The following is a 23,292-nucleotide window of genomic DNA, read 5'->3' as shown; positions in this document are numbered from 1 at the left end:
TACTCGCCAAAACTATGATTCCATTCCCTGTTCCCGAGAAAGGCTAATCATCACTCCATAAACATTAGCAGCTCCTTGGAACAGATGAAAGCAGGGATTGAACATTCAAAGCTGAACTGTGTGTGATGCTGCATTCCTACAGTCGCGACTACTCCGGAGCCCACGGCGGGAAGCCTGCAGGCCTGCCTTGGCTACACAGCACTGCCAAGGTTATTCTGAGCAATTTAATGACACTGTCTCAAAAAAAAAAAAGGGACATGGAAATTTGTAATCCAACAAGCATGATTAGAATAAAGAACACATAGAGCAAAGCACAGGAGAGAGATTAGAAATGATCAAGGAGCAGTTTGAGAAAAGCCTTCAAGACAGCCTTAGAAGAGCGCAGCTTACGTGAAGGCAGCCCTGGCAGAAGACAGCGTGAGCAGAGGCACAAAGAGCAATAAAACAGGGGAATTCTTGGTCAAACAGAAAGGAAGGAAACAAGTAAAACAGATGAAACAAATAACAAGATAATGATTATATCAGCCACTATATTAAATGTAAACAACAGAACTAAAACTATAATAGTCTCACTCTGGATTTTAAGATTTTGTGTTACTTATAAAGATAAACTTTAAGCATAAAGTTTGGAACTTTTTTTTTTCTTTTTTTTTTTCAGAGCTGGGGACCGAACCCAGGGCCTTGTGCTTGGTAGGCAAGCGCTCTACCACTGAGCTAAATCCCCAACCCAAAGTTTGGAACTTAAAAAGAAGGAAATACTATATACTATGCAAACTAAACTGAAAAGAAACCTGGTTCAACAACATCAGGGAAACTAAACTTCAAGAAAAATATTCACTGAAAAATGGGAGTTTCCAATCAACGTGAAAACTGAAGAATGATAAATAAAATTTATCTGCAACTAATAAGATTGATTCGGATTACATGAAGCAAAATTTGTTTGAATGAAAAGCAGCAGCACATTTCAAAATCTCTCAGAAGCTGGCCAAAATAGACATATAAATTCTAACCCAAGGATCAATTTAGTTCATATTTGAGAATAATATGCCTGCTAAGCTCAGAACATACAATTTTCAAATGCATGTGGAACGTTTTTACAACATAGTTGATCACCTGGGGCTGGATAAGGGATCAGCATTTACTCCAGGACCCAGCTCCCACATGGAGACTCAGGCCAACCTTAAGTGCAGTTCCAGGAGATCTGGCATCCTCTTCTGGCTTCTGAGTACGGTATGCATAAACATATATAAGCTAACTATTCATACACATAAAATAAAAACATAGTTGATCACCTAAGACATTACATGTCAGTGAATTTCCAGAGAATACACACTGGTACAGAAAAGAACTAAAATCATGAATACAAGAAGAATCAAGCTCTGCCCTACGAAAAACATCCAGGTTTTCTGTCTCAGTTGATGTAGCCAACCAGCTTGACCTGGGACCCTGTGTTCCCTGTTCCGCTTTTTGCAGGAGTGCTGGCTGCTGGGTGCAAACACTGGGCCTCACACTTCTGCAGCTACTGTGTCACACACAGAGCAATCCCCCCAGACCTCTGCATTCCTGCTTGTTTTCACTGTAACTTCTTTTTTGCCCTGACTTTAGAAGAAAAATCAAAAAAACAATAATTATGTTAGTGGATATATAATGTGTAAGATATAATATCTTAGGTAAAGAACATAAAGATGAAGGGACAGTATATATAAGCATGGCTGTCATGTGTTATCAAAGCTAAGTGACATTAATTCAAATAGATTCTAATAAATGTACAAGATTAACTCTAATCTTTAGCATAACTTCTAATAAAACTAAAAATATTTCAAACATGAGACTCAAATGTGGTGGTTTGAATAGGGATGGTCCCTGTATACTCCTATGTGTGAATGCTTGGTCCACAGGGAGCTGCACTATTAGGAGGTTGGCCTTGTTGGAAGACCTGTGTCATGTGGGGGTGGGCTCTGAGGTCGCACACATGCTCAGGACACACCCAGGGATACTGTGGAACTCTTGGCCTTTCCAGCATGGCTGCCTGCACACTGCCACACTTCCCGCCATGATGACAATGGACTAGACCTCTGAAACTGTGAGCCAGCCCAGTTGAATGGCTTCCTTTTAGAGTTGCCTAGGTCACAGCAATGAACCCTAAGACATACACCACCAAAAAATTAAGCACAAAAAAAGCTAAAGAAATGCAGGCACAGGGGAAGGAGCAGAGACTGAGGGAACAGCCAATAACTGGCCCAACCTGAGACCCATCCCACGGACAAGCACCAGCCCACGACACGATTAATGATACTCTGTAATGCTTGTAGACGGGAGCCTAGCGTGGCTGTCCTCAGAGAGGCTCCACACAGCAGGTGATTCACACAGGTGCAGACACCCACAGCCAAACAGTAAATGGAGCTAGGAAGGACTGTAGGCCTGAAGGGTGGAGGATACTTTGGGGGTGGGGGCAGGGACGACACCCTGCTCAGAGGAGAAAGAGTGGAGGGATGGAGGAAGGACTGTGGGAAGGGTAACTGGGAGGGGAGCAGTGAATGGGATGTAAAGTGAGTAAGTAAAAATATTAATAATTTTAAAAAGAAAAATATAATATGTAGAAGAGAATGAGAATAGTAGAAATTAGTATTCATTATCACTATTTCAAATGCAAATGCATACAGCTGTTCCATTAAAAGCAGAGATTCCTCATATGGATAAAAATACATGACTTTTCTACATGATGTCCCTAAGAGACTCCATTAAAATCTAAAGATGCAAATAGGTTGTTGAGAGGAGAAAGAATGAAAAAAAAATCTACACACATAATAACAAAAAAAGGAAGCCAGTATGGTTATACTAAGAAAATAAGATTTAAAGTGAAAAATTAACAGGGTAAAATTAACAAAGTAAAAATAAACAACCAAAAGACAGAAAATTATCAACACACTATGAACCAAAAACTTAGAAGTAAAGGGAAAACTGACAACTCAACAATACTAGCTGGAGAATTCAACACCTTATTCTCAATAAAGACAAACACGTAGCACTACGAATCAACTAGCTATAACTGCGTATAAAGACAAACACGTAGCACTACGAATCAACTAGCTATAACTGCATATAAAGACCTTTGCCCCCCCAGGGCGGATCACGCTTCTTTATGTGACTGTGAAAAACGCTCCAGGTTCATACACCTCAAAACCAATGCCAACAAAAATTTAAGGTTAAAACCATCCAAAGTTACCTTCTCTGGTTACAGTATAGTAAGTAGAACATTAAAAGAAAATGTTGAAGTTCACAAACACGTTAGAATTAAACGTATCAAGAAAGATGAGGACCCCCCAACACACACACACCCCTCTGAGGTACTGAGGACATGGTGAGCAATCTTAAACTCACTCGCTCTGTCGATGTAAGGCCTGTGAGGACTTACTAGAAGCCCTCCTCCTCATGCTCACTTTCCCGTAAATGAGCAGATACTGGAGAATAGGGCAACTGGACTCCCTAACTGGCAGCCGTTCAGACTTTCTCTTCCTGCCCTGGCTGCCTTTAACCATAAAAAACCAACCAAACAGCCAGCAGGACTACCCTCAGGCCAACCCTGGCCGTTCTGAGCACTCTATGGACTGCTGAGAACTATACAGCTGCTTGGTCCAGCTCTGGAGGCAGCCTCAGCCAGCACTATTTCAAAAGTTGTACTAGACTTTACTATCACAAGCCTCGGCGAACTGGAAATGATCGTGCGAGCATTACCTCTCAGGCCAGAGCAAAACACTTCCCTTGGCAGCCAACAAAGGGCTACTGTGACTGGTGGGAAGACAAGCCTTCCTTTACGCGAGAGGGTTGCTGCGCGTGGTTCAAACACTTATCCAGCCAGCTACGAGGCATCTTCCTGCTCTGTTCCCCTGTATTTTAACATTAGGCCCAAATGCACTAGTTCTCCTCAATGGACCTTTACAGCCTACCTTATTGAATATTGCGGTTAGGTTGCTAACAGGAAAAAGCAACAGGTAAGAGAGCAGCAGCAATGGCAACAGCTTAGCAGTTGACGGGTTCAGATGTAAACATCAACACGGAAAGGACCCAAATGCTTGACAGCTGAAGAAGACCCAGAACTCTCCCATGCACAAACATGGTAAAGGAGACCAAGGTACAGAGACCAAAGAGCCTGAGGCTCAGGAACACACGAGTGCTGTAAAGGGCCAGAAAAGAGAAAGGCCCATGGGCGCCTTCCAGAGACCCGCCAGACCTTGAGGAAAGGGTCTCAGATACCCCGAGCCTCAAAGGTGTGACACTGCACTGTTAAGGGCTGAGGAATCCCAATACCTAGGCCTGCCTGGGAACTCAACTCTAGATGCTGCTAAGGGCTAAGAAATACCAGCTTCCATGAGTACCGAAGAGCACATGTGAGCTGAGAATCCCACACAGAGTCCTAGCACTACACAGGGCATAGCCTGCACTGCTCCCAATGCCTGCCACCCCGCTTGCTTCTCTTAAATGCCAAAGAACACAAAATGACTCATGACTAACACCCGAGAGACTTTGGAGCACCCACCCTAAATGGGAGGTCTCTCCCATCCCTCTTCCCAGGGTTAGGTATTTTAAAGAAGACACAGAAATACTTTAAAGCCGAATGTGGTAGGTATTTCCAAGGATAACAGTGATTTCCAGACACAACGGGGCTGATGCACATAGACGCTCCCAGAGACTATGACCACACACACACAAGACCCACACAGGCTCAAACTAGACAAAATCCCAGCCCAGAGAGAAAAATGTGAAGTTGCATGGTGAGAGGAAGATCTGGAAAGAGGTCGGGGAGGGAAAAGAATATGATTAAAATATATTGTATAAAAAATTTTTTAATTAAATTAGATAATTCGATCATTTGATTTTGTAAAATAAAATTGTAACATTAAAAAATAGCAATGTGATGCAACCACTACTGAAATCTCAGCTCTCTTTTATGTAGAATTGACAAATTAATCACAAAATTCATGGGAAAAAAAAATCAAAGGCCCTAAAACTGTCAAACAATCTTATAAAAGAACAATAAAGTTTAACAACTTCTACTTCCTGTTTACAAAACTTGCTACAGGGCTGGAGAGGCAGTTCCGCCTTAGGGACACACTGCAAATAATAAAAAGTAACTTACCAGCCGGCCACAGGGATCCAAGCACTATGGCAGTGGTGTGGACAGTGAACATTTAACTATACTGCATTTCAATAAATTAAAATAAGATTCTCTTATAGAGTTAATAAAAATATGTATATGTCTCAATAAATATATATAATACTCTATATAAACAGAAACATCTATATTGGTTTTTTCAAGACAGGGTCTAAGTATGCAGCTCTGGCTGTCCTGGCATTCACTCTGTAGACCAGACTGGGCTCAAACTCAGAGATCACCTCCCAAGTGATCAAAGGTGTGTGCCAGCACACCCAGAAAAAACATATTTTCATAGAACACTTATAAACTAAAAACATAAACATTTTAATTATTTTATTATGCAGTCTTTTATAAATAACTCTTTTTTAGATTAAAATATTGGGTGTATATGAGTGTTTTTGCCTTCATATCTGTTTATGGACCACCAAATGTGCCTGTTGCTCTGGGAGACCGGAAGGGCACTGGATCCCTGGGAACTGGAGTTAGGACTGTTGTCAATGCCAGGAACCTCGAGGCCTCTCAGGAGCAACAAGTTCTCCCGCTCTGAGCCACTGCCTCTGCGGCTCTAGCTCTCATTTTTATACATCAGCCGTATTAGCCACTTTTGGTGGATGGATGGGTAGACATGAAAAAAGGAATCAACCTATTCCCCTAAAACAAGCCATGGAAAGTACCAAACAGCCTATTAATTTACCTTTAACCTAAATAAATCAATAAAATGAGAGAAATGTATACATGGGGTTGATACAGAACTTCAGGAGTAGAAACAATGATTTGCTGCCTATAGCTGTGAACTATTAAATCAGGATTTTACCCAGGAGCTGGAGAGAGAGCTCAGCAGTGAACAGTACTGAATGCCCTTGATGAAGACCTTGGTGGCAGCTCACAGCCATCTGTAACCCACGCCTTATTCTGGCCTTCACAGACACCAGGCATACAAGTGGTGCACATACATACATGCAGGCAAAATGCACATACACACAAAATGAAGGTAAATAAATAGGAATTTTACCCAAATACACATTCCTTCCGCACTGTGCTACGGATGTAGTTCCAAGATCTACTTATGATGCTGAAGGTGACAGCTCATGTCTGTAATCTCAGAAACTGAGTCTGAGACAACGGGACAGGTAACAGCAAGCTCAAGGCCAACCTGGGCTACACAGTCAGCTCCAGACCAGCTTGGGCTACATAACAAACCATGTTTCACCTGAAAAAGAGTCCGACTTATGAGATATCCTATGACAAGAGTCTTTCTTCACCTACTGTGGTCTCAGCAAATGTTTATAGGCTTCACTCTGTTTTGACATCTACTCTGTGTCAATCACTTCAATGTTGTTGTCACTTGGTATACATGTAAAACATGGCAAAGAGCCATAATAAACTAACATGTACACTGTATTAGAGTAGCATAATAACCCACAAATAGTAAACTATAAAAGAACTGGTGATTCTTAATACCTACCACAGGCTTTAGAAGCAGCCACACAAATTTCTTCGGCAACATACTCTCCATTTGGAAACTTCAGATAGTCTCCTTCAGCTTGCCCAAGAGAATGGTACAGGTACACTTGAAGGACTGGCTCTGTCTGCTTCACAGAGTTAGCATTTCCAGGAATATCACCATTTTGATGTGCAAGAGATGTGGAAGTTCCCTCCATTTCTGTCATTGTAAGGCAAGCCATTCCCATCCACAGCCTTTTTCAGAACATCGGCCTATTGGAGAAATCGAAGTGACGTTAGGAAAGCTAACCCTCAGATACAAAGGAGTCTTCCCGACAGCCATGGCTCTGTCCAAGTGACTGGCTAACTAAATGCTCACACACCACACAGAAGTTTATCACGAGGTGCCACACTGTGGACTTCACGTGGACAATCACAGAATCCCAGCTATAACCTAACAGGGGAATATAAACATGTAGGAGCGACTAAACAAATAGGAGCTAGAGATGGCTCAGCCGTGGGAGGATTTAGTGCTCTCCAGAGAACCCAGTTAGAGTCCCAGAACTCACATCACAGGTGGCTCGCAATCCTAACTCTAGTTCCATGGGCGCCAACACTTCCTTCTGCCCTCTACAGACAGGATCTTGGTTTTGTTATTTCTATGGCCAATCTCTGGCCCCTATTTTGTAAATATTCATCTTTCCTCACAAGCCTAGAGGCAGCGGGTGGAGGGCAGAACTTCCCTGGATGCTGGGAGAAGACTGGCCAGCAAACGCGGAGGCGAATGAAGATGGACCCGCGCAGAGAGGACGAGCTACCCGTGTGGCAGGATGTCGGCCAGGATTGGTCAGTTCAGCTAGATACCTGGCTGGGAGGCTGCCCCAGCTAAAGGGTCTAAGCTTTAAAACATTAAAAGCCTCTGTGTCATCATTTATATTGCTGTCGGGTCCTAGTAATTCCCATTATAAATAAAAAATTAAAACAAACCAAAAAACAGCACAAATATGTTAACTCACATGAGTTACAGACACCTGAGGATTTCACACACGGGAACACTGCCCACCGCATGGACTACCCTGACGACTGCTTTCGTGAAGGAAGGAGTATTACCTTCAAACTGGAATAGTCTGATGAGCTTTATTTTTAAAAGTCAGATTTAAAACTGATTTTAAAAAAGACACTGCATTTAGATGTAGTCCAGGGGAGCTTTCTGTACTGGAAAGTGCCCAGCACACTGTGAGCTCAACAATTCACTGTGCTGAGTTAAAACAGCAAGAATTTTACACTCTCACGGGAGGAGTAAAAACACGGATATTTGTGGCAAGATTACGAGCATTTCCTCCCTCAAGAAGGAAGCTCGGTTTTGTTGGGTGCCCAACAAAACACATCTTCCCTACTAAGGGATAGCTATGTGAACCAGTTTCAGCAAGTAAGATTCACGAAGTTACTGGGGGGCTTTTTGAGGTGCATCATTAAGAGGAGCTGATCTGTCAGCATGCTCTTTATGGTTTTTCCTCTTACCGTCTCTCTCCCTGAATCTGCACTTGAAGTTAGGGCAGAGTACTCACCTCAAAACCATGAGGCAATCACGAAAGGCAGGCCAAGAGATAACATGCTTGGGCAAGATTAACCTAGAGGCTGAGGCAGGAAACATCTACCTCCCTCCACACATCTGGGTACTTATGACAAATACAATCTTGGTGGACAGTACAACATTAAAGAAAGACGTAAATGACCAAAGAATTTAAACTTCACAGCACAGACAACGATTTAGGACAGAAAGTGATGAAGCTAGAAGGCTGCTGATATGGTCTGGGCATCAGGAGATCGTGAACTCAAACAGCATGGTAGATAATGAGAGGGCATAGAAACACAGACTTAATGCTACCTGGTGACAGTAATGGACTGTGGAGGAAACAGGGAACCAAAAGACAAGTGCACAGAGCTCAAGTGTAGATCTGTAAAACCATGAACATGAATGAGGATGCTACCCAAGAACTGCTTTACACATTTTCATTTACGTCGTTCTTAGACAGTTCTACCAGAATCTAGCTGGTAGCTAAAATATGAGCTTGCTTATTTGGAATATTTCATGACTGGAGTTAAAAACTTGATAGCCTCCCAATATATGTAATTATGGACATGAGAAAAATACTGGTAATAACAACAACTGATAACATAGGTGTGTACAGACAGAGGCAGGGGGAAGGTCACACAGTGAGTCCATTACAGGAAACAAATTAACTAAATCAGTAAAAATAACATCAAACAAAACCTTAAAGCATTTGCTACTGACAAAGCACTGCTCTAAGTAACATATACATATCTATGTAAAATACTAAGGGAATTACAAGCCTGGTTTATATAGAGAATTCCAGGTCAAGAACTGGAGAGAGAGACAGAGACAGAGACAGACAAACAGGCTGGCCAGAGAGAGATTGGGGGGGGGAGAATGAATGAATGAGGCAAGCAAACCTCTGCAAACTCAAGGCCAGCCTGCTCTATGTAACAAGTTCCAGTACAGCCGGAGCGGCACAGTGCGTGTCTGTCTCAAAGAAAATAAAGAGACATAATTACAACTTGAAACATATTTCTATATATGTAACTATAAGGACTTAATTACTAAAGAAATATTAGAAGTACTCTTTAGTTGTAAAAACATATACCTCGTGAAAATGTCGGTGTATAAAATAATAAAAAACAAAAATGCCCAACTGGCAATTGTTGGAACAGATACAAAGTTACAAGTTTTCTAAAGACTACCTGCAAGTAAATTTATAAACTTTAAGGAATTTTGACTTGTTCAAACGTATATGATTTTAAAATATTTTTATAATTTGTTATATAGTCTTTATTAGTTATGCAAGTCAATCAAAGGCAGAGAAAGCAAGGGCAGTTTATAACAGTAAGTGCTTACATAAAGATAAAAAGGAAAATCTCTAACACTATACCTCAGGATAAAAAAAAAAAAAAAAAACTGAAGCTCAAAGTTAGAAGGAAGGAAGGAAATAATTAAGAAAAGACAAAGATCAATGAAACAAGATTTAGAAACAATGGAAACTGTAACAAAGCTGAGCTTGTTTTTAAATAGGTCGATTGAAGTATATTGCTAGCATTAAAGAGTAGTTTTGATAAGCATATTTGTGTTGACATTGAGATGCAAAGACTCCCTTCTAGACTCATTGGTTCCTGCTAAAACACATCTTTTAGTAGTCTCCAGGGGTGCTCACTTTTAAAATAAACACTGCCAGAGGATGTCCTCAAATGAAGACTGGACACTCCCTTTCTCAGAAGTGGCGAGGTAGAAGAGACAGATATGTCCCCTACTTGCATAGAAGATTTCTCTTCTGACCTCCTAAGAAGGCAGACGGGAGAAAAGGCAACGCTCAGTCCTCCATAGCAAAGTCTTTGGCCTTTTCCTCATGGTCCCCCACTTTGTAGCACAGAAGTACGCACAGACGCCAGGGGTTGTCCCGGGAGGGCAGCGGTAATCTCTCCAGAAATGTCTGAATCTTGTTCTACTGGCACTGGCTCATTCAGGTAGAGGAACGCCTGCTTCCAGTGCGTGGCCGGGTGGAAAGGGGATACAGTGTGCTTATTAATGGGCTTTTAAACCTGGAAAGCATATAGTGTGGAACTCTTGTATTAATGTTTCTTTTGTTTAACTGCGGGGGTGGTGGTAGTAAATGTGAGATTATAATTGGTCCACATGCTAATTTGACACCCCATCTCTTATCAATATGAAACTAGGAGAAAGGCAAAATGCTTTGATTACATTTCAGAAACTTGCAATATGATTTTTAGAGCTGTATTTTTTTCAGACTGAATTCTCTCAATTTAATGGTGCCTGTAGGATATGGTACCTGTGCTTCCTTACATTCTAAATAAAATTCGTCCTGTTAGTCAGGAAGTGGAGCATAGGAGAAATACTTTAAATAACCCCATTCTCTTTATTCTTAATTTACGGCATGCTAAATTTGATGAACACTTACCTTAGTAAAATGGCTTAATTTTACAGTCTGTCTAGGCAATTCTAAAAGTGACAGGAGAAAAAAATCTGAAAGTGAAATAGTATGGGGTCTAAATATTTTTATTTTTAAAGACTGAGCAAGAAAATCTAAGATTTATAATATTTTTGTGACTCTTTTAAGCAGTGTGGTAAGGAAGATTGCTTAAATCTAGCGCATGGGTGACCCCTTTACCTCTGTGCTTGCTTTATTTAAGCACAGGTATAATTCTGTATGAAAAGAACATGAGTGCCTTACGTACATCTAGTAAAATTCCTGTCTTCAGCTCTTTTTAGTTCAGCCAAATTTGAACACTGTGAATTTGAGGAAATCACTTTTAATGAAGTGTGAGTCAGATTGTCGGACTTACTTCACTGACGGAGCTTGTCTCCTTGCTGTGGCAAATAAAATGGCATTCTCGCTTTTTTATAGTTGATGTCTTTAGTCTTTGTGTCCCCTCTGTGAGTTTATGATAATGCTGTTGTTACCTTTCTAGTGGTCTCAGTTCCTTAGTGTTACAGTTCCTGCAGAACACAGCTTGAGGACAGCTCAAATTATGATTAACAGGGTTTTGAATTCTAGCTCTTTAAGACTTAACGGGTGTGAAAAACTGCTGTTATTAAGTACCCTTGAATTTCATTTTTCATAACCCTGGTTCTGTTTTGGCTTTCTAAAAATATTCATTGTATATTAAATTGCTAAAGTATCAAACTTAAAAATAAAAAAAGTAGTTTCCAGGGGATCTTTTCCAATGGCTTTGAAAAGCACTTCCCACACTCTCAAAATTCTATCTACAGGTCCTTTTCTCCAACACATTAAAATGACTGCACTGCTTTGCTGGTGAGCCGAGGCAATGAGAGAGTCGCTGTCATCCACGGTGTCGTCTTTTTCCATCTAGCAATGTAAGACTTCTGTGGTCTGTTTAATGCAGCAAAGTTTGACTATATCTCTACTTCCTACTCTAGGCAAATCTAAGGAACCAGGCATTTGAAAGACAGAATTTTGTCATTCCCTCCAAGTTCTACTAACAGAGTCTGTTAACTACAGAGCCTCTCAAGCTTACTTCCACATCTCTCAGCTGCTCTTGCTTACGATGACAACTTAGGACGACGGTTAGCACAGCAGGGCCATGACAGTGAGGGGATAGGAAAGGCCACAGGGATGTTAGCAATACTCTGCACGATGACAGGAGTGACTAACCCGGGGGCGTTTGTTTCTGAGCATCGTGAGGCTCTACACTCAGTGCTCTGATGCACTTCCACTAAAAGTTCATTTTCAAACCTCGCAAAGAAAGGCAGGCGCAGTGTCTCGTGCTTGCGATCTTAACCCTTAAGAGGCTGAGGCAGAAAGATCCCCATGAATCTGAGGTCAGCTTAGGTGACCTGTTGAATTTGGGTCAACTGGGGCTACAAAGGAAGATATAATCTTTAAAAAAAAAAATTAACCTAAAATGAAATGAATTGTTTTAAATTTTAAGATGGCTATCATTTTGAAATGTGGTTTGTAGGCACATTTCACTATTTTCTACTTCACGCCAATCCTTCACACCCCAAACCCCCAAGGCATACACACGCCACACACATACACACCCCTTGCCTTCACTTTTCCCTAACAATAGTAAGACAACCTAGTCTACCTGGCTAGCTATATACAGAACTAGTTCTGACAATACCAAGTCAGAACAAAAGAGAAGATTTTTAGCTTCATCTTACGATTTGAAAACCTATACCATGTCTTCTTCCTAAGCCTGTAACTTACCCAATGCTATAGCATCAGGTAGCATCGGGCACTTAGATCAATGGTTCCCAACCTTCCCAATGCTGCCTCCCTTTAATGCAGTTCCTCAGGCTGTGATGACCCCCAACCATACAGTTATTTTTGTTGCTACTTCAAAATGACTTATAAATCATAATGTAAATACCTGTGCTTTCTGATGATCTTAGGTGACCCCTGTGAAAGGGCTGTTCGCCCCTCAAAGGGGTCATGACCTACAGGTTGAGAACTGCTGACTTAAGAGGGAAGAAACAGCAGTAAATTAACTCTAGTCCATAAGGTCAAAGTTCCTAGTCTCTATACAAGGAACCCAGCAAGGCACCCTCACTACTTGTATTTGTAATCTAAAGATACTTTCAGCTTGGCTCACTCTTTCTTTCTTCTTCTTTTTCTCCCCCCCCCGCCCTGTTTTCAATCCTGAGGATTAAACACAGAGCCTCACACATGCTAGGCAAGGGCTCTACTACTCAATTTTATATTCCCAACCCTTTTTGAAATACTTTAAAATTCTGAGTCAGGATCTCCTAAGTTAGCCAGACTAGCCTTGAAGATGTTTAGTAGTCCAAATGGGACTTTATTAGCTTCTCCAGTAGCTAATAGCGCAAGCTTATACTGCCAGGACTGGCAATCAGACCTATTTTCATCCGTGTTTTACATGTGTTTATATTTACTTTTTGTATCCAATTATGAATTTATAATTTTAAAAAGGTGTTACACAGAACATACATAGAACATACATTATACAAGAACATATAATGCAGAACTCCACAAGCACTCAGGAAATGTTTGCTTCATTAAAATGAATTTGGCCTTTTAGAAAATGTACTTTTTTTTTTTTACAAAAGAATTAAAAACCTAAGTAATTCAAATTGGCCTTTTTCTGTGACTGGCGCGCACACACACACACACACACACACACACACACTCTCTCTCTCTCTCTCTCTCTCTCTATGATGATTACACCGCAGGTGGTATCACAGTATTGATCTCTGCTCTGTTAGTTTTATCTGCTAGTGCCTTTACAGCATCTGCATGCATGTCGATGCCACGTCAAAAAATCTCAGCACCGTTCTGTTATGCCCTTCCTAAAAGGTTCTGAGGATCCCGTGCATGAGCTGAGACTACAACCATGAAGAGAGGTTCTTTTCCTAGTCACACACCCTACAGAGACTCACACTCACACAAACACTACCACGCACTGCACCCCCACTTCCAAAGACACAGCTAAGCAAACGAGCCTCCAGACAACCAAATCATGAAGAAAATGAGAAAATACTCTGGCTGTTCACACTGTAGAAAGTGAGTTCCTTGGCTGTATGTTAATTTAAGATAAATATTAAAAATAGAACAGTAAGTTGTAGAAAACTGTAAGCTTTAAGGTAACCATTTTAAATAGGTTGAGTAAAACTGATTAGTTCATTAAGGCATATGTATTAAGCCAAAAAAAATATGTATTCAACTCAAAATACACTAATGGGAGAAGGTATCTGAAGATACTGAGAAATCTCTAGTTCTTGAAATGGAGGTAGTAGTTTCAAGTGCTTAATTCTGAACTTGCCTCTGTGTTAGTCGTCTATATTTGTAGGATTCCCCCCACACACACATAAAGTGAAACTCACAGTGCAGTCACGGCCGGGCCCACGCTCTTCCACGTCACCCAGACCCTCTCGAAATCACCATCTCCACAAAGTTCTCAGGCTCGCTCTCTCCACCTGTCCCTGCCCCACCCAGGAGCCACCAGTTCTGACCTCTCAAAGGTTAGGCCACATGTGGGCTTTCTGGTTTCTTTCGTCACAAGACTGAAAGTCTCCTGCAGGTGAGAAGCATGATGTCTCACTGATTATGACACCTGACACCGAAATGATGTCAAGTAAGTGAAGATTAAAAAGTTACTATAATAATTTTTAATTATGTATATACATACATACATACATGGAAAAACTTCAAATACAGTCATTTGAGAATCTAATATTATCTGAATCTATTCCTACACTTTAGAATTCTAAAACAGTTGCCTTTTCAAACAAATGACCATGAGAAAATATCATAATAGATAAAACCACTAACCTAAGGAGTGCCATGAAACCTAAAAGTCACCTCCAACCCATCCTCACTGCAAACCGATTATGTCTGATGAGGGAATTTTACTACCGTCGTTTCTGTTTTAGTAAATAGTAAATGTGCCTCTTGATTCCTAAAGCCTGTACCTTTCACTCAGTTACTGTATACTCTAATCCTAAACTTCTCACTTAGAGCTGAAAGACGACCAGGGAAGAATGACCATGATTATTAAAACAGAGAAAGCTTTTAGACAGCTCATGTGCAAGTAAAGCATGGACTAGACCTTTACAAAAAAAAAAAAAAAAAAAAAGAATTTGAGGAGACATGGCTCAGGAGTTCAAGGGCTTCCTACGCTTCCAGATTTCACCTCCCTGTCTGGTGCCTCATGACTGCCTGTGAGCTTCAAGGGATCCAATGCCCCCTTGTGGCCTTCCCAGGCACCCATATTCTTTAAAACACACACACACACACACACACACACACACACACACACACACACACACACACACACACACACACACACACACACACCTTTCTGTCTGTCTGTCTGTAAAGAATGGGGGGGGTGAGAATTTAGACACCAAACAGCAGAGCATTATGTGCAGGGACAGAGGTATGAAAAACAGGGAATGTGTGTCCTGGAACATACAGTTCCCAAAATAGAAAATTAAAAGCTTGTAAATGGTCAGATTATGGTTCCCATGTCTCCAGTTAGCTAGAACGAGGCCACCTGAAAACACTGTAGTAGAGATATAAAAAGCACTTCGTGTTTCTACACTGACTTGGCAATGTGTGTGTGTTGCAATCAGGAACACATGCTGCTTCTAATCCGACGAGCCCTCTTCTGCTTCACAAACAAAATAACACATACACAAAAACACCACTTCAAATTGTAAAGCATTAAATGTGTGGCTTGCTCAAGAAAATAAATTTTAAGAAAGAACCTTTTAAAAGACAAATGTGGCTCTTTCAATAAGGCTTGCTCTAAACAAATGAAGAGTACATCAGTAACTCACTGAGACCGTGGAATTATGTAATAACGTACACTGGGAATGTTCATGTTGTAGTTTATGTGCCAGATTCAGCCAGTTGGCTGTTTCTGTAAATAAACCTTGGTTGAGTCGAAGCGCGCCATTTATTTATGTACTGCCTATGACTACTTCTGCACTACAAAGGTACCACTGTAGACTAGCAGAAGAGACAATCTTGCCAGTGCAGTTTAAAAACTATGCTCTTCAACAGAAAAAAAACTCTGCCAGCCAGTTTAAACCAGTGGTTTTCACAGTGTGGTGGTCCCTGGAAGACATTAGAGAAATGCGGACACACAGGTTCACTCCAGGCTGAAGCACACACTCTGGAGACAGAATCCAACAATACAGATTTCGGTAATCCGGTATGTAACTCTAAGAACCACTGGATGACGGGACAGCTCTACAGTAGCTGGAAAGGGGGAAGACCCCACCAAAGTCCTTGGGGAAATCAAATAAAGGCCTAATGAAGCCTCCGACAACTGTCAGAAAGGACTTAACCCAGAGTGAGGAAAAAGGCTCTTGAACACTAGGAAAGGAGACAGACTCTGAAGTATTTGAAGTAATACTGGCAAGTCTCCCCTACGGCGACACGGGAAGTACAAACAGGGCAATTCAGCGCACACACTGAAGCCATGTGTTGTCTAGGGGCCTTTACAACTGAGATAAACTATTCCTGCTCTAGGAAATTGTGGGGAAATGTAGAGGGCTCAAAACTGTCTCTGTAGCCAGCAGAGTATTATTAAAATAAGAAAGGCCTGGTTGCCATGGCAGCAGGGAAGCAGGAGAGAAGTTGGCATCTCAGTGTCTCCTGCCTTCCACTTAGAGCGAGACTCCTGCAACACACAGCCCAGTAACAAAAGCATTGACACAAAGCTGGTCAGGGACGGTCGAGATCCAAATTCCAGCAACAGTATAAAATAACAGTGTCCATCTGGGACAAAAAGGTTATTAAAGACATACTGGTAAGAGAACCAGGCAGAAAAAAATTAAAACTATAAACTGACTAGAGCAGCTGATACACAAGAGGAAGAATTACACTGTGAATGAACCTAGCAGACATCATACAGGCATTATGAGAAGAACCTAGCAGACACCATAACAGACATTATTAGAAGCACTACATTAAGCCATTATGAGCTGGTCCTGGCTTTCAATTGAAACATTTTTTTACCAGAAAAGCCAACTACAATCAAATGAAGATGTTCCCAAACTGTCTTCATTTGAGGAATCCTGAAAGTCAGCAATTTCTTTATTAGGGTCAAACACCTTAGCATTAACGCTCTTAGAGTCTAATGTTGCCTGGGTACTGCCACACTAATTGTCAGACTAAATAGCTACTTTTCACACAGTAAACCCTGAAAATACAGCTTTACAAAGGCACGCCACTGTAGGAACGGGCAGAACTTCCTACCCCTGAAACTCCCTCAAGTAAGTGGTGAACGCCCGAGTTCTTTGGTGCTCTAGCACCTGACAGAGTTTGGGAAACTGAGAACTAAGAGAGGGAGCCTAAAAAAGGAAAAACAGCGTAATGGAGGGGCAAAGGACAAGTCTGTGCACAGTTAACCACAAGAGGGCAGCACCATGGGGCTCAGGAGTCAAACCCTTCCCATACAAAGGCTGTAAATACATTGGCATGCAGTTTCTCCATTCTCTGTGGAAGAAGAACCAGGACTGACCACCTATGTACCGCCCAGCTAGAAACCTCCTTTGCCTGACCAGCTACGAGAAGCTAAGACTTCCAAAAGCGGCCGAACCATTCACTACTCTGCACTCATCCCACCAAGGCTCACACAGTGCTCTAAGAAAATAAATTGTAAGTAATACAGCCATGAAACGGAAAGAACACCACTATCCTAACCTAGGTCTACACACTCAGATCTAACTCCAAAGTCAATGGTCTTTTCCTATTTTGCCAGAAAAGGAGTCCATCTTTCAAGAATAACCTATCTGGTTATTAGCAGAGAATAAACATGTTTGCTTTTCTCATTCAAGACACCTTCAAATTACAAAAGAAAAGACACAAAAAGAAATGAAGCCGGATGGGTGGTGGTGAAGGCTTTTAATCCCAGCATTTGGAAGGCAGAGGCAGGAGATTCTCTGAGTTGGAGGCTAGCCTGGTCTACAGAGCAAGTTCCACGATCCTCCACAAAGGCAAAACCAACCCTGAGTGCTTATGTAGCCTACACGTTCTGCAGCTTCCCGTCCAGGTAAAGGTTATCGCCTGTAGACTACTGAGTACTATTAGAAGTCCTGGACACATCCAGTCTGCAGATGCACCACACTCAAGCGAACTCACATACAACCAAAGGATCTTAAAACCTGGAATAGTAAACAGGTAGAGGACATAGAGAAAGAGGACCAAAAATTGATGATTCATTTTCAAATCCGCTGGGAATTATATCAGAATATTTGCAGTAAGCCAACAATTCACTCATACAAACCTATTATGAAACCAAAAGCAACCTCCGACTCTCTTATTCCCACTTCTGTTTCCCTTCTTCACATTTCTCCTCCTCTCTGTGACAACACTCAGTGGCTCCTGCCCTTTCATTCCCCTGACAGACTAGTAACCACCGGAAAGCAAACCACGTACATTCAACCGACAAGGCAGGTGAATACAGGAAGCATTCAATGTGGCAGCAGAAACCCAACAAAAACAACCCGTATTTCTAATTACTTGAAAATTAAGACGCGGGCTACCTAAAGAGAAAGGGGAGAAAGGGACGACTTCTTTTTTTCCTCTCTGCAAGACCACACTGTAAAGCCAACAAAGACTGCTTCTTAAAGGATCCAAGAGACACAATAAATACCACCCAATTATTCTCCCACAGCAACAGGAAAAGTTCAACACTGCCATTTTCGCAGTAAGCAACAATTAGCCCTGCCGTTCTACACAAGCATCCAGCCTCCCTAGCAGGCACTGGCTCGCACATCTCAGACGCCCTTGTCTTTAACTGCAGCACCCAGGCAGCCCCGAGATCTAACACCCACCTTCCCGGGAGGGGAAAGAAGGGCCTCTTCTTCTGTGGAGGAAAAACAGTTCACATCTTGTTCCCGTCGCCTGCTTCAGGAACCTAAAAACAGAAGCAGCAGTCACTACCTCAGAAACCCAGGGCAAATAGATGCTCTTTTTCCCCCCTGCGCTGTTTAGACGTCTAGAAAAATTTACAGAAGAATAAGAAAGAGGGTGGGTCGGGTTCTAAGGCACACCGGGATGCGTGCATTTATCAACAGCCAGCCACTCCTTCCTAGGCTGTCGGAAACCCGCAGGTTTTCTAGCTTTGAAGTTCCCTGCCAGCAGAGGGGGGCTAAGCGGCGAGCAGGAGGCGGGACCGCAGGGAGAACCGCTGCCCCCCACCCCCATCCAGCAGCAAGGGACTGCACCCACCGGGGACACGGGTCGGGCCACACAGGAGCGCCCGGAGGCGCGCAGGATCCGCTCCTCCGCGACGTGTCGGGCGGGCCGAGGTCTAGGGAGCCCCCGGGCCGGGCGTAGGGTCGAGCGGCCGCCAGGCTGGGCCCTAGGGGGCCCTCCCGCGCGGGCTTGGCCCGCACTCACATCCCGCAGCGGCGGACCCGGCAGCCGCCTGCAGCCCTCGCCCGGACGGGCGCCTCCGACCCCGGGCCGCGGCCGAGGTGCCGACGCCGCGCGAGCTCGCCCAGAGCCGGGGCCCGCCCAGCCTGTCAGCTCGGCGGGAGGCCGGCGGTAGCCGCTGCTGCCCCCTTTCTGCTCTGCCTCAGCTTCCTGCAGCCCACGCCACGCCCACCGCGCGCCGAGGCCGGTCCCCGCCCTCCAGGGGCCGCACGCCGCCTCGGCTCGGCCCGCGACTCCCGCTCAGTCGCCCCTGCGCGGCGGGCTCTGTCGCGGCGCAGCCTCAGGCCAAGAGCCGAGGAGCCGGGCGTAGGCAAGCCAGCGGAGGTGGGGGCGGAGGCGGAGGCGGAGGCGGAGGCCGGCACGCCCCACTGCGCCTGCGCCGCCCGCGGGGCTGGGCCCAGGCTGGGGAGGCGGTCGCCGGCTCCGGGGAAGCGGAGGCGCGCGTGGAGATTCCCGGGGCAGCCCCCGGGCGAGAGCGCGCGAGGAGGAGGAGCGGGGCGGGTGCGGTTGGCGCAGTCTCTGGGCGTGCTTGCGGCCTCCGCTCGCCGAGGAGCCGGCTGGGAATGAGTCAGCCCGGCCGGGAAGGCCCCGGTGCGTCCGAGCTGATAGGATAGGCAGCCGCTGCCTCCGCGGAGACTTTCCCCTTCCTGCTTTCGCTTCCACATGTGGCTCCCTGCCCTAAGCGCTCAGGCCAGGGGACGTGGCACCGTGGACCCGGCACTGAGACCCAAATCTTCTGTTAGCCACCACTTCTGCAAAGGGGCGGGTTGGAAGAAGAAACGACACGCAGGGTCCCAAAGAGCCACGTTCATTCATTGAAGAACAGAGTCTCCCAAAGATAGGAGATGAAGACAACCTCCATTCTATATACTCTATTCTCATAGAAACCACAAAGTACGCTTTAAATCTGCACTGTGCTGTGTGTGTGCTTGCCAGTAACATGCACACACACACACACACACACACACACACACACACACACACACACACACACACACGGATCTGAGTGGAGATGTGATTTTGGGATGACCAGAAAAGAACCCCTAGAGTGACATTTGAGCAGAAACTTGAAGGATGAGAACGATCCAGTCCTGGAACTATCTGGTTTCAAGAAAGGAGCTAAAAATGAGAAGGATTTCTGAAAAGGGGATGTGTTTGGCACTTTTAAGGACCACGAAAGAACCCTCTATGGAAGACAGTAAAAGGAAAGGGGCTAAATAATAAGAGTTCAAAGAAATAACTGGGGCCATTCTGTATAGGGCTTTTTTTTTACTCTTAGCCCCGGGTTTGTGAACCGAAATGAAACATTCATAACACCCACATCCCCTTGCATACATGATGCATTCAGATCTTACATCTAGTGATTTTCTTTTCCTTTATTTTTGAGTCAAGAACTCACAATGTAGCACTTACTGGCCTCGAAATCACAGAAATCCTTACCTCTGCCGGGGGAATGCCGAGATCAAAGGTGTGTGCCGCCGCACAATGCATGGTTTCTTTAAGTAAATGTCATCAAAGCGAACGATAACGCGGGCAAGGAAAAATAGATGATTGACAATAGGCTTGCAGTATTTAAGTCCTTTGTCAACCCACACAGAAAAACCGAGTCGCTCGTTCATCATCATTTACAGTGAAAACCGTTTTCAGTGAAGTAAGAGTGAGCTGGTGCTAGTCTTGAACGTTGAGCTCTTTTTACTCTGTCCTGGGATGGTTTCCAGCTCTCGGTGTAATTCCTAGTAGAGGCACAAGCTGGAGATTTGCTGCACCCGTTAATCTTTTCACAAAGTTCCTGCATTCTCTGATAATGATAAGGGAGAGTTCCAAGGAATCTGACAAAACCTTTCATGACCTTCAAAAGCTGTGCACAAACAAATATAAAGTGGTGATTAGACGTTTAGGTTTAGAACTTTTTAGCATGGCCAGATTAAAAAATAAAAGTTAATAGTTAGTTGTCTGCTGGGGCACTGGGTAGAGAGACGAGGGCAAGATTCTGTCCTTTCACCATAGTAGCAGAGCTGGATTCCACACCCAAACACTAACAAGACTGAATCAGTGCATGAGATCAGCCCATGTGTTCTATATCTTTTTATAGCTCTTAGGTGGTTGTGCTATAAAGCCATAAGTGATTCCATACTCAGAAGTCTAGGGCAAGAAGGTTCTGAGTTCAAGGCCAGCTAGAGCTACATAGCAAGACTTGGTTTCAAATAAACAAAGCAAGCCTAGGTTGGAAAATTCATGGTCAAGAGTTCCTAGCACTCACAACCTCTCAAGGCCCTCTTCTGACCTCAGATATTGAGCACACATGTAGTGCACATATATGCAGGCAAAATACTATACACAGAAAGTAGACAAACCTAAGAAAGAAGTTATACAATAGAGGCTAGGTAGCCCAGGTTTCAATCAAGGCTTTTACCAAGACAGTCATTTCAATTTTCTAAGCTTCCTGTTTATCCATATAAAGAAAAATACATCCTTCTCATCAGAATAGAAGGATTGAGTGTAATAGCATCATCATACTTAAAGAGACACTTTGAAGATTGGATAGGAAGTATTTTAAAGTCCTTAAGCACGGCTATTAAATGTCTGTTATGACCATGGAGAGGGGCAATTTGCAGATGCCATCAAGCTGGGAAGTATAAACATGCTGTGTCTTGTCAGTAATCCCGAGTCATTTGTCACTGCTGCACCAATAGGACTGTCTAACAGCCCTTGACAAAAGCTGAGTCGTGATGGAGACAGATTCAGGGACTGGCATTTTTACTGTAGTTTTATTCATTTTAAACAGCATCCAATGTAATGAATTTCATTATATCGTGTGTGTGTGTGTGTGTGTGTGTGTGTGTGTGTGTGTGTGTGATCACTTTCTTCTGACTCATTTTCTTCTCCCACTGTTCTATCTCAGCCCCCCTATCCTTCTTTACTTGGACTTGGTCCTTTTCCCCCTCTTAAATAGCACCTCCTCCTGTTTTCATGTCAGTATATTCTATTACCCTTTCTTTCCCCTTCGAATTCAAGAGCTTTCTTTTCCTCCCCCTCGTGCCTACTTTACTTCCTCTCCCTCTCCCTCCCCCTCCCTTCCCTCTGTCCCTCCCTCTTCTCTCTCTCTCTCTCTCTCTCTCTCTCTCTCTCTCTCTCTCTCTCTCTCTCTCTCTCTCACACACACACACACACACACACACACACAGAGGCTCCTCAGATAAAGGGACTCAAGGGCATTTGTCTTCCATAGTCTAGCTTACTTCATGTAACAGGAATGACTTTCAGTTCGGCCCTGCAAATGTCACAGTTTCTTTTGTTATATTTTGTTATACACTACTTTCCCATTATCCACCTCCCTGTTATTGGACACCCAGCCTGCTTCTCCTTCCTGGCTGTGATGAATAGCAGTGCAACCATAAACGTGGCTGTGCAAGTATTTCTGTTGTGCGTGTCCAGGAGTGGTACAGCTGACTTACGTGGCCTTCACGCTTATTTCTAGAGTGGCTTCTTGAGTTTACAATCCCACCTGGCAGTGTGCAGGACTGTATTCTACCCCAATCCTCACCAGTATTTGTCCCTCCTTGTTTTCCTGATGACAATCATTCTGACTGGGGTCAGATGGACCCAAAAGCAACTTTAATTTGTATTTCCCTCATGGTTAAGGATGTTTGACATTTTTTTCAAATATTAATTAGGCATTTATACTTTTGAAAGCTGTCTACTCAGGTCATTAGCCAACTGTTTGAGTGAATGGTTTTTGTTGTTGTTGGTTTTGATTATTTTATTTTTCATTTGGGAGATTGGTTGTTTGGTTGCTTTGTTGGTTTGGTTTGGTTTGGTTTGGTTTTTCAAAACAGGATTTTTCTGTGAAGCCCTGGCTGTCCTGGAACTCACTCTCTAGACAAGACTGGCCTCAGACTGGGAGATCTGCATGCTTTTGCCTCCTCTGTGCTGGGATTAAGGGAGTGCACCACACTGCCTGGCTTGAACGATTTCTTTTGATATTTAATTTCCGCAGTCCTTCATGTATTCTAAATATAAGCCCCTTGTCTCGTACACATTTAGGTAAGATTTTTCCCCGTTCTATATGCTACCTCCTCACTTTGGCAAATGTCTCTGTTATTGGGAAGGAAACACTTTAATTTCCTGTAATTGCATTTGTCAGTTCTTGGGATCGTTTTGTGTATTTTTGGAGATCCTTTCCCTTTTTGGGAAGTCCTTGCCCATGTCTGTATCTTGACATATATT

At 43.4% G+C, this 23,292-nt stretch overlaps 1 protein-coding gene across 1 annotated transcript in view; it reads right to left on the bottom strand.

Annotated features, from left to right (window-relative positions):
* Positions 1 to 19,324, bottom strand: part of Jak2 (Janus kinase 2) — a 59,515-nt gene extending 40,191 nt beyond the window's left edge. The window contains exons 1-3 of the mRNA XM_032891777.1: positions 18,859 to 19,324; positions 18,462 to 18,544; positions 6,621 to 6,871 (exon numbers count right to left, since the gene is read on the bottom strand). Of these exons, the coding sequence (XP_032747668.1) occupies positions 6,621 to 6,846 (226 nt within the window). The 5' untranslated portion in view covers positions 6,847 to 6,871; positions 18,462 to 18,544; positions 18,859 to 19,324. The remainder of the gene's footprint in view (positions 1 to 6,620; positions 6,872 to 18,461; positions 18,545 to 18,858) is intronic.
* Positions 19,325 to 23,292: the final 3,968 nt, after the last annotated feature.

The sequence above is a fragment of the Rattus rattus genome, chromosome 2 (assembly GCF_011064425.1).
Source record: "Rattus rattus isolate New Zealand chromosome 2, Rrattus_CSIRO_v1, whole genome shotgun sequence".
NCBI classification, from domain to species: Eukaryota; Metazoa; Chordata; class Mammalia; order Rodentia; family Muridae; genus Rattus; species Rattus rattus.
Note: the sequence above shows the minus strand (reverse complement) of the source record. Positions and strands in the feature narration are given on the sequence as shown.